General features: G+C 36.6%; 1 protein-coding gene across 6 annotated transcripts in view; it reads right to left on the bottom strand.

Annotated features, from left to right (window-relative positions):
• Positions 1-12,561, bottom strand: part of KIF6 (kinesin family member 6) — a 388,695-nt gene that overhangs the window by 266,729 nt on the left and 109,405 nt on the right. For all 6 annotated transcript variants that reach the window (XM_015449450.4, XM_005553101.5, XM_005553102.5 and 3 more), the window contains one exon: positions 12,300-12,429. In XM_015449450.4, coding sequence (XP_015304936.2) covers positions 12,300-12,429 — 130 coding nt within the window. The remainder of the gene's footprint in view (positions 1-12,299; positions 12,430-12,561) is intronic.

The raw sequence follows: 12,561 nt of genomic DNA, 5'->3' as shown, positions 1-12,561 counted from the left end.
GCTCTGTAGTGTAATGAAAATCACACACCAAAAATCTCAGAATTTGGTGTCAGATAGCCTGGTTTCAAGTCCTGGTTCTGTCACTTACTAGTGTTAAAAGCTGAAGCAAAATCACATGAAGGAATTTTGATTTTCATGTTTCTAGAATGCCATATTAAGACCTGCTTCGTTGCAGGGAGTTATATTAAATACCAACTGAGTTACTGAGTACTGAAATGATCTGCGAAGTGTAAAGGGTCATATTAATGTCGCTGTTGATATTCACTTTATTCAGATGCCTCATGTATCCTTCTCTCTTAATTGTTCTGTATACCAGATTAGAATGTCCAGCAGTTTGACTGATCACTGTCATTAAAATGCCTTGCCAGCATCTTGTACATAATGTTCCCAAAACAACCGTTATCTCTTTCCCTCCCTCTGTGTGCCATGGATGGGTATCCAACCCATCCTACTCCTGTTGGATTTCTCTCCACTTATCTGTATCTCCCTCAGTAGCCAAATATCCTTTACCTCTCGCTTGGGTTACTGCAGTCTCTCCCTTCTAGTCTCAATATTTACTCTTGTCCCTTCCAATTGTCCTCCACCTCTCAAAGTACTATTGTTAAAAGGCATATTTGATTAATGCCAATCCTATCTACATCCCTGAATTAAACTAGCATGTTCCCTAAGACTAAATATCTCTATTCCTTTCAACTGGGCCTTTTGCAACTGTTTATCAAAATCCTTTTTAAATATGGTACTCTGGCACTTGAATTGAATATATTATTTTAAAAGTAGCCTAACCACAGCTAAGGACATTGGATGTATTACTTCCTGGAACCTGGGCAATCTAAATCTAATATTGCCAGTAAATAGCACATCACATGAAGTGTTACTATACCAGATTTGCTCTAGCCCTTACCCATGCTATGGAATTTCTTTGGGACACACACACACACACACACATACATACACACACACACACACACACAGACACACACTAGTTTACTTCATGACTGCATTTGATTAGTTTTTATGTCAACAATACAATCTATTGGAGCTTGATCTTGTTTTCAATTTTGTGCTATCTACAAATGAAAATATCTTGTATATTCTCATCCAAACAATGTGTAAGACACGGAGCAGCAGGGCAGACCAACAACATTCCAAGAAGACCACCTCTGCTCTCCACCCGGTTAGGTAACAGTTACGGGTATTTAACAATTGACTTCAAGTACTTTTATATGACTTCAATTTCTCTCTATATTCCCAAAGATATTTTGAGAGATAAAAAATAAATTGAATTCATTTGATCTATAAAATTTTAAATGCTGTCAGAAAAGTGAATGAAATTAGTTTAAAGTAATATCAATGCTGACTTTTTCTTAATTGCTTACTATTATCCTTTATCAGTTTCTTTTTTAGGGCTTGTATCAAAAATATTAGCTTGTTATCTTGCATATATATTTTCTTTTTTGGAAAATGGAGAATAGACTTACTTTTATGGGGTGAAATTTAAAAACCTAGGCACACTGGACTCCTTACAGAGTCATCATATCTTCAGTCTATGGCTAAAGAAAGTTATTTTTCCTCTTTCTCATCTCCAGTGTAGCAAAACTTTACTTCTCACTGAATTTCCATTCATTTGAAAAATTACTTCCTACAAAGCTTCTCCATTTTCCTCTTCCTCCCTCCTAGACTTCAAGCTCCTTGTAGACAGGGACTGTGTCTTATGCATCATTGCCTAGCATAACATAGTAGTGTTAAAAAATGTTTGTTAATTTGTTGACTCTTGCTCATTTCTTGTGTTCTGGAATCTCTACAGCATGCTCCATAATTTCTAAAAATCTTCAAATAATTCTGTGACTACATTGGCAAGCTTTTTAAGTCCATGGAATACAGTTCATTTGAGTCTAAAAATTAGAACTATTTGAAACAGCTAGATTGACTCAAATCTCCCTATCAATCTTGGGCTTCAGTTATTTGTTGTGCCTGATTCCAGAGCTCTTAATCATTACTCTCTATGTCTTCAATTGCCTTTTCTCCTGTCTAGAATGTCTTCTAGCTTGTCACTCAAGTATGCCCTTTTCCTACTCCCCAAATAAGCCTACTCAAAATTCATTTATCTTCGTGAATTCCCTGGGACTATACCCAATTGGCATTAGCCATTGTGTTCAGAAAGGACATTTAACATTTGTGCATATAGACAGTCATTGATATCCAAACCCTGGAAGAGTCCAAAAAAATTGGTTGTTCCAAATGGAGTTTTAAATGTTCATAAAAAAATCCATTTGGAACATTGTTTAAATTGTGTTATCATGATGAACTGTTTGTTCTAGTGCATAGTGAAGTAGTGGTGGGCTACAAATGAATGTTCGGTGTCCAACTCATTTTGTGGCAGTGTCAACAGAATGGCGCAGATTGTAAAAAGTGACTCAAAAATGACCCTGTCAGACAATAGTGGCTTCAAAATGTTTATACAGAAGGGGCTTGGAGCAGCAATGACTGTGGAGGCAGGGGTTGATGCTGCTTTGTTAGGACACTTCACATAACATCAAATGCCTACACTGAGGACTGGAGACAGGTGCTAAGGCCCCTTCTACTGTCCTTTATGCCTCTCCCCGGCACTGGCTTAGCTACCACTCTCAGAAGCTATTTCATGTGGTAAAAAAACCCCTCAAATCTCATTGAATAATAATTCTTTTCTATAGAGCAGGAGATACCTGTTGGCTGAAAGAGAAATTTGAAAATAAACGGCGATGCTTTTTTTTTGTGGGGTGCGTGTGTGTGTGTGTGTCCAGCCATTTTTAGTAATGATAATTCTGATTTGGGGGCAAGAATCAATAAGTGAAATACAATTTCTTGGGGTTTACATAATATGCTCTTATGGATGTTTGTAAAATTAATTTTTTTCTGCTTTTAGTTAAACTTATGTTTTCAATCACTTCAAAAATGATTGTAGACAGTTAATGCAGCCTTCAATGATTCAAATAACCTCTGTATATCACATTAAAAGTTTTCTAGGGTACCTTGAACGCTTACTTATTTCTTGCCATAACTTATACCTTTTATTCTATTCCTGTGTAGCAAAATATTTTTTTCAATCACTTTGTTATCTTGGAGTAAAATATCTCAACAGGAATTTCCACTAATCTAGAATAGATCAAATGAAAGAAATCTCATTTTGATTGAACAGGACATTGTAAAGTATATGCCTGAGACTCCTTAAAACAAACCAACTATCAACAACAATAGCAACCACAGGATCTAGAATTCAGCTTTCCCCTTCAGTTCTCCTTGTTTGATAACACTTTCTACACTGATACTCTAATTGATCTGTTCCTCCGCTCATTTGCTCTATCTGAATTGAAGACTGAAAATGCTAACTTCCATGTGTTTTTTAAAATGTTTTCTGAGTTGGTATCTCAGCCTTTCAGGTTAAACCTCACCCTAAATGAAGAATTACTTAATCCATTACCTATCGGTTAACTGATTCTTTATATAGTTCTTCCCATATTAAATTAATTGAATTAGGAAGCTCACTATGCCCTTGATGTACTCTAACTCAGCCTGGAGAAGTGAGACCAAACCTAGTGGTTTAAGCACATGACCCTATAAACACCTACCTCGATCTTTTCTGGAGGTGTTTCAGAACACACTGCCTAGCAACAAAATATTCCCGAGTGGATATCCCTCTACTGGAATTAATGATCCTAAACTTCTCATTTTTCTTTCTGACTTTTCTGTTTATAAGATACCTGGCTTTTAGAAAAGTAGTCAAAATGATTTTCCCCAGTTGCAGGATTCTAGGTCTTTTTCTTATCCAGCATGTTGTCAAAATAGTTTTGTAAAAGAGAAATAGACTAGACACACCAATTTTGTTTAAAATTTAAAAACAAACTTTGGAACAATCTGGAACATATAATAAGAATGTTCTAATAATTATGATTTGCCTTTATGATAAGAATAGGTCTAGTATGTTTTATTGTGCATCTCTCCTAACAAGTCTGGAATCAATTTGATGGATTTTTGACTTTCACATCCTCAAAGATCTATTAGCTGACTCAAAAATTTTTAGGAAAACAATGTCAGAATTAGTGGTTCTGTTGAAGCTTCCTCTGTGGATGTCAGGATTCAGATTACTTCCCTAAGGGTCATTTTTCCAAGATTTGGCAAATCAAAGTCAAACACATTTATATCAAAATCTAAGTCGGCTAAATGGTGGTACATATGGGAAATTGGGAAAGATTTTGCCTGTATCTTTAATTGGAACTACATTCAATTATCATTCTTACGTATCATCCTTCAGCATTCTTACGTATATCCTCCACCAGCATTAAGGTTTGCTCTCTGAACAATGAAAATTATATAACCCAAAATGTCTGCCAAACCCCCTGCTGTATTTTTCACTTGATTGCAAAAAGAATTATAAGCTAAATTTAGCCATCAAAACAGTAATTCATCATAATTGTCCACTCTGTCCATTTTTCATCTTTTAAATTGAGTTTGAATTTTTTTCTCTTTTTCTCTTCCTATTAAAATTCAGCCTTCGCTTAAAAATTTCCAAGTCTGACTATTCACATAAGTGGAATAATAATATTATGGGGCTATAAGAGCTAACAATCTTAAGAATTTTAGCAGTTTATTCAAACTGTCTTTTTTATACATACTACATACCTTGGGATTATAGACAATCTGAAACTACGGTTTACTATCCTGTGTATAAACAACTTAGACACAGGTAATGATAACACACCAAGGAGAATTTAGATATACATTTGTATGATTTTGTTCTAATGAAAAAAATATATCCCGTGAAACTTCATTGGGATAGCACTTAATGCAGTCTTCGACACAAATTTTAGGACAATGTCACTCAGAGTAGAGATGCTGAAGAAAGAATTCTAGAAGCACAGATGTCCAGTATTAGGCATAACAACCTATTTTATTTTCACTCACAGTTGACTTGTATTTTCTGACTGTATGCCCTTAAGGCTCTTTCTTTAGCTTTGGAATTTAGTAACTTCAAGAGAGGATATCTTGGAATTGAGCTCTTCCAATTTTTTCTTTGAGCTCTTCCAATTTTTTCAGTTATGTCCTTTTCATCTGCAGATTCAAGTAATTCCAAGTTTCAGAAAACGTTTCTCTAGTGTTTCTGTTGCCTTTGTTCTCTCCTCTTCTTCAGGATTTCTAACTATGCATAACTGGATGCTCCTTTGTCTCTCTTTCTAGATATCACCTTCTCTCAATAATTTTTATATCCTTAGTTATTTTTCAGTCACATTGCTTCCTCTTATTTTTCCCTCCTCCTCCTCCTCCTACTCCTCCTCCTTCTCCTTTACCTTCTCTTCTTCTTCTTCTTCCTCCTTCCTATTCGCTTCTAATGGCACTTTCATCTCTTTAATGGCTTTCTTTTTCTCTTTCATTTATTTTCTGAAGTTTTTCAGGTTTGCTTTTCTTTGTCTTGTTATCTTTTTCTTTGGGCTCTTCTATAATATTAAGCTATTTTTTAAAAAACCAAGATTGTCTTTAAATAACATCCTTAAGATTATGAAGAGCAAGCCCTGTGCTCTCTGATTTCATCAGCCTTCAGATATATGTTCCTTAGCCCTGACACCTACTCCATATATACAAATAGGTTGTGGGATGTTTTCTTTCTGATAATTTTATCTTTGAACATGACTATCTCTTTCCTAAAGAGTAGCCGGGAGGATAGGTGAGGAAATATTCATATTGGGTTTACATCCTGAATACTTTTACATTACATCTGTTATGTCTTTAGCCTCAAGAGCATAAACTTTCCTCAGTATTTCACACTAATAGGTCTGGGATGGCTCGTAGTTAAGCCCCTTAAATAACAAACTCCCTGAATCCCACTCACCAAAGGCCATCTTCTTTGGCATGAGCCCACATCGCTGATCATAAAAATGGCTTGTATTTAAGGTTTCTTCTTTGGATCCACCTTCTAGAGTAAGAATGAATATCTATATAATATTCCCAGATTCTTCCTCCATACTTGCCTGTGTTTCAGATCTCATCACTCTAACCAAAAGATCATTGGATTTGCATTTGAGAATTTGTGACCCTTTCTTTAAAGGGAAACTCTATCCTGCCTGAGGTTGGAGGACATATGAGTTGGCTCTCAGCACCCTCTCTCATCATAATTCACATTCATAGTATTTGGCAGGTTTTCTCATAGTTTGAGGTTATGGCTATTTCTTTATTTCACTGAAGATGGCTTTTTTCTCCTCTCTTTCGTTTTTTGCTGCTGTCGTTGGTGAATGTCAATAATACTGAATAGAGTAAAAGTGACTTTCATATGCTACGTTTAATTCGAGACAAGAACTTTAAAGATCAGAAGAAACTCTGGGACTAAATTTTATAGCCAAAAGACTATTATTTTAATAATGTATATGGAGTATATAAATCTTAAAGTTCTAATAATAGCTGTTCCAGACCACTCTTTTATTTTAATCGATGTTTTAGATCAAATCTCATGGTTCATGTAATACCACTAAATCAGGTTAGAGCAGAATGCAAACTGTGTTATAAGACAGAAGCGTTATTTAAAGAACACTGTTTCTCATGTATCTCATATGTAAATTATGAGAACAAGAAATAAATACTTGTCATATAGTAAGTGCTCAAAATTAAAGTTTCTTTTCTTCTATACCTAGTAGGTATATATAATAGATAAGAAAAGAGGTTAGAATTGTCAATATATCTTTCACTAAGGCTTCTAGCTACTTATCAGGGCCTAATAAGAAGAAAATGCTATTCTTATTTATGTATTTATTTGAAGTGGGGTCGCACTATAGTGCCCAGGCTGGCCTCAAACTCCTGGGCTCAAGCAATTCTCCTGCCTCAGCCTCCTGAGTAGCTGGGATTAAAGGTGAGCCACTGCACCCTGCTAAACATGCTATTCTTATTGTAATAAGATCAAGGCCAAAATGTAGTTTGCCTGTTGTATATTTTGCTCTAACCAGGTTCACGAATTTTATAACAAACTTGCTAATTATGTATAACTAACATATCTTTCAAACAAAAATGTGTGAGGATGTGTTAGTCAGTATCCCTTTAATGACTTTGGAACTAATTGCAACCAAAATCCTCTTGTTTTCCACACACACCACACAAGGAGATTCGGGCTTGAAGTTGTGTTAACAAACACAATCACACAATAAAGCTACTCCTTCCTTCCTGCCCTATCCTTATGTTATTAGACAACACGTCCAAGAACAGCTGTTCCTATAACTCGCATAAACCTATTAACCCCCACTCACACCCCGTCTCCCAACTGTTTGCACTTCCACAAGGTCATACAACTTACTCCAAAAGTTTGCTAATGTGCAAAGCCTGAGAGCTTACAAAGCACATCAGCACAACTCAGATAAATCTAGCACAGATGCTCCACGATTTATGATGTGGGGTTATGTCCCAACAAACCCATAGTAAATGGAAAATACCATAAGTTGAAAATGCATTTAATATACCTAACCTACTGAACATCATACCTTAGCCTGGCCTACCTTCAACGTGCGCAGAACACTTCTATTAGCCTACAGTGGGGCAAAATCACCTAGCACAAACCCTGTTTTATAATAAAGTGTTGAATATTTCATATAATTTATTGAAGACTGTACTGAAAGTGAAAAACAGAATCATTGTGTGAGAACTTGAAGTACAGTTTCTACTGCATGCATATCAATTTCACACCATTGTAAGGCTGAAAAATTGTAAGTTGGGGAGTGTCTGTATGTCTTTTATTTCTAGCAAAGACTTAGGCATAAAGACTTCTAATCACTCTTGGGGAAATTATTTATTAATCCTAGAAACTTTGTTGATAGGCTAATTATTTGGAAAGTAACCTCTTTCAAAAGATTTGAAGTATCACACACACACAAAATGTTGAAGTCATCTGTTCTCAGTACTCACCAATAAGCACAGTGTACCATAAAATCACTTTCAGTTCTGGGCCTGAGATTGGAGGTCTTATTGCCTGGAATCACCAGATCTTCGTCTCTCATGAATTCCACAAAACAATTAATCAATAATTGATGACCTACTAGTTGCCAGGTGCTGAGAGAATAGAGATGAACAAGACAAAAGTCTTGTCTTTAAATAGTTGCCAGCTAAGAACTCCAGGGCCTGTCCAAATGTTATTTAATTCAATTGTTTCTATATCCCTAGAAGGTGGGTATAATTATGCCCATTTTACAGGTTAGAAAGCAGAGTTCAGACCAGTTAAGTGACTTGCCCAAGGACACACACTTGGCAAAGGGTGGAGCCAGGGGTAGAAAAGAAGGTCTCCAAAGTTCATGCTCTTCAGCACTACCTGGTGGGGATTGGGAGAGATGGTGAAGAAACCACAGAGTGGAACCAACACTGACTGGAGGAAGTCACCTGACAGTTCACATGGGAAAGGAAGCCAGGCGGAAAGCAAGAAAGCTGCCCACCCAGGGGACCCCGGACTTTCCCAACGTCGGCACTGAGTGTTCCTTTCTCACCAAAGGTCCCCTGCAAGCAGTTTCACAGCAAATGTTTTATACCAGATATAGCATATTATTGCTCCAGAATCCATCCAGGCCAATAACTACACCAGGTAATACCTATATAAGAAATTATATGCTAGACCCCTCGGACACAGTATTCACTTCCTACAGCTGCAGTACACAGTACAACAAACTGCTGAACAGGACAAAGTTCCAGCCCTCATGGGGTCAACAAATCAATCAGACCTACCCTAACACTTCAAGAGAGAAACAAATAGAAGACATGAACAAAAACAGAAAATGCAAATGGCCAATAAAGATATAAAAGAATTTGGTAATCAAAATGCAAATTAAAACAAGATTTCTTTTTTTTGTCTACCAAACTGGCAGAATTTTCAAATGTTGTTGTGTTGACAAGGATGCAGAATATAGACCTGCTTGTTGTTTTTTTTTTCCCTGGGAGTGGGTTTCAACCAGCTTTCTTAAGGGTAAAGCCCAGACTGCTCCCAAATCTAGCCTAAGCACATTTAAAATGCTAAAATACATATTCCTGGGCTCCACATGGAAGAGATTCTGAATCATCAACCAGAAATGTAATCCAAGAAACTGCATCATTTAACTACCACAGGGTATTCTAATGCAGGTTTTCCTAGAACCATACTTGGACACAGAGTGCCCTAGACCATGGGTAGGACTATGCCTTCAAGGTAGGGGCAAATGGTCCTATCTATGGCACTATGCATGGCCTGATCATCGAATGCAGACTGCTTTCTTCAATTAGATTTGATGACTTGATAGAAATATTTCAGCTATAAGACAAAAAAGTATCAAGTTATACTCGCTACTGGTGGACCGGATGCTGGGTCACACACAGTTCAGCTTTTATAATATTTATTCTCGTTGGCCCAGCAATTCAACTTAAAAAAAAATTTATCCTAGGGACATAATCAGGTTTTATTCAAAACACTGGTAGGATTGCTGAAATTACTTAAGAGTTCTGAATAAATAAGAAGAGGCTGAAGCCACTCTTAATAACTTTTCCTTAAAACGCTGGCTATGGGTAAAGAACATGAAAGGAAAGAGCACTCCACTTTGTGTCCCACTTATTCAGACTTTGTTTTGCAAATGTTTTCTGGTTACCAAGGCAACTTCTGGATTCCTCTGTGTAAATGGGAAATTGGGAACTTCGTTTTTTTAAAAAATGATTCGTTTGTTCTTTTTATCCTGGTAAGCTCGTTCTGTGCTGACAAATTGCATTCTGACAGTTAGGTTGTAATCCAAAACATGCTTTTTTAGAAGACTGTGAATAATAAGGAATTTCTAGGGGTTGACAGTTACTCTTCATTTATATTTTTATGTATTTGCTTTCATTGCATTCAAGGTATAAACTAAGGTGCTAAATATTGGGTATAATATTAAAATAATTTAGAAATATATAACATGTCTACAACAATGGCAAGACTTTTACTAAGCAGGCTCTCATTATAACATGGTAATTATTATTACTAAAGAAAAGATAAAAGCAAGTACAGAAGCAACCAAAACCTATTAGACTTGTTTTTTTAAAGAAATCAGTGCATTTAAAGAAATGCACAACCCCCATTATTAGGATTGGACTTCTTCAGGTTTCAGCTATTTATAATATTAAACACTCATCAGTAAGTAATAGGAAAAGACCTGGAATTCTGGCTGGGTGTGGTGGTTCACACCTGTAATTCCAGCATTTGGGAGGCTGAGGTGGGCAGACCACTTGAGGCCAGGAGTTCTAGAACAGCCTGGCTAACATGGTGAAACCCTGTCTCTACCAAAAATACAAAATAACTAGCCAGGTGTGGTGGCACATGACTATAGTCCCAGCTACTTGGGAGGCTGAGGCACAAGAATGGCTTGAACCTGGAAGGCAGAGGCTTCAGTGAGCCATCACACCACAGCACTCCAGCTTAGGCAACAGAGCGAGACTCTGTCTCAAAAAATAAAAAATTAAAAGAAATTTAAAAAAAAAGACTTGGAATTTTGTAAGGTGGTAAGACAGGTAAGTTTCACAAAGGAAGTTCCTTAAAATTTTACAAAACCACAGCCCAAAGCCATGTAGTTAGCTAAAGTTCATGTATAACTTTGAAAGAGCAAATGGCCAAGCTTTTAAGCTACTGGAGGTCATGGTGGAACAGGTTAAGGGCCTTTCCATAACCCACTGAAGGTGAGGGAAAGTAATCGGCAAGGATGAGGCCTGTATTTCTCTAGGGATGGATCACCTCTGAAAGAAAGTCAGTTAGCACTGAGGCAGCAACAGGCTCCTCTACTTGTTTTCCTTATAGCAGTTTACGAATCTATTTTTTCTCTTTTTCAGAAGCATTGGTGGACAGGACCCATTTCTATTCTGTATCTCCTGGTTTGCTGTTTATTAAACTATATATGGAGGAAAAGGATTTAGTGGAGCATGCTAAATCCTTTGTCATCATATGCCCTAATTCTTACTCAACCTTTATTCCTTAATCTTCGATTATTATGACAAATAAGAGCATCACAAATGATCAAATGGGCAAAATATTAGAGTACTGAGCACAAATACAAATTTGTAAAGCAAAACAAAATATTCTGAAATTTAAAACTATGTGAATGTTGTTTCAGATAAAAATAACAATTTAAGCATCCTTAAATCCATATATATGGCACATAAACTCAACCTTTATAAGTTAGCTAGTCTATTGAAAAGTATTGATGCAAAACTGGTAAACAACTGTGACAAAAACAAAAACTAAGGGTCCAAAATAATAACAGATATCAATGCCATGCTTTCACTGTCTGAATTTGGTTTGTATTGGTCTATCTTGCATCTAAGGTGGGGTATTCCAGAGGGCAGACATGGGGCTGATGGAGCTTTTTCTTGGACTACTTATCCTTTTAGCTTACTATCCCTACCTAATACTTGTGATCAGAGACAAGGTAAAATATAGAACTCTGGAAGGGTGGTTTAAAAAGAAAATGCCCGTGAAAACAGTAAGCTGTCATTTGGGGAACTGTTCCCACACTGCTACCACCACCACCATCCCATTCCCTTCACCACAGTGTAGCTGGATGAGAGCTTCATAACCCTCCATCCGCAATCAGAAACCAGTTACAATTTGGGCCCCTGACCAAGCTGGGTCAATCCTAGCTCCTGCATAGAATTCTCAGGTAAAACAGGAACTCAGTTAAATTTGAATGTCAGATTAACAATCAATAATTTTTAATATAAGTATGTTCCAAATGTTGCACTGAGATATATACACTATGGTGGTGTTCCCAGATACGCCAACAATAGCTGCAAATGCATAGAGCGCTCCCTATGTTCAACGCATTGTTCTATGTACTTTATACATATTAACCCACTAACTAAATGAAAATATATGGATATGTAAATACATGCTAACATATGGATGATTTCAGGTTAGGAAAATGGACTATTTTTAAATTTTAGAAAATACGCAAAACTTCCTATAACTAGGACATGTAATAAGTTGTCATTAATGTACAAACCAATTTGTATAAAACTTAGAAATATAAAAATAAAAACTAAAAGGTAGATACACTGAAGTAGAAAAAGCAGTGGACTGAGAATATAGGGGTCTAGATTTCTGTTCCTGCTCATTAGCTAGCTGGGTGACCTTGGGAAAGTCTCCTCACTTCTCTAGATCTGGGCTTCTTTATCTGCATGTGAGGTTTGGACGAAATTATTTTTAAGGTCATTGTTGCCCCTAAACGTCTATTATAGCCTTTTTTTTCCACCTTGGCTTCAGATACTATATCCTACAATGTTGAAAAAACAGCTTGCAGAGAGAAGTTTATTACCTCTGCAATCATTCGGTTGGTGTCTCCTAAAAAAAGCAAATTCAGAGCTTCTTCCTCTGTGGTTGCCTGATGGAGAGTCAAGTTTTTCAGGTGAATGTTCTGATCAGGGTCCTCCAGTATTGTCACTTTCCTAGGCAAATGGGAAGCAAGAAAACAAGATACTGCTGAGAATGAAAAGAACCTGAAGTCTTCCCTACAGGCTTTTAAAAAGCTGTATAGTATGACGTCTTGAACTTATAAAACCAAATAACACACAAGATAC

The sequence above is a fragment of the Macaca fascicularis genome, chromosome 4 (assembly GCF_037993035.2).
Source record: "Macaca fascicularis isolate 582-1 chromosome 4, T2T-MFA8v1.1".
NCBI classification, from domain to species: Eukaryota; Metazoa; Chordata; class Mammalia; order Primates; family Cercopithecidae; genus Macaca; species Macaca fascicularis.
Note: the sequence above shows the minus strand (reverse complement) of the source record. Positions and strands in the feature narration are given on the sequence as shown.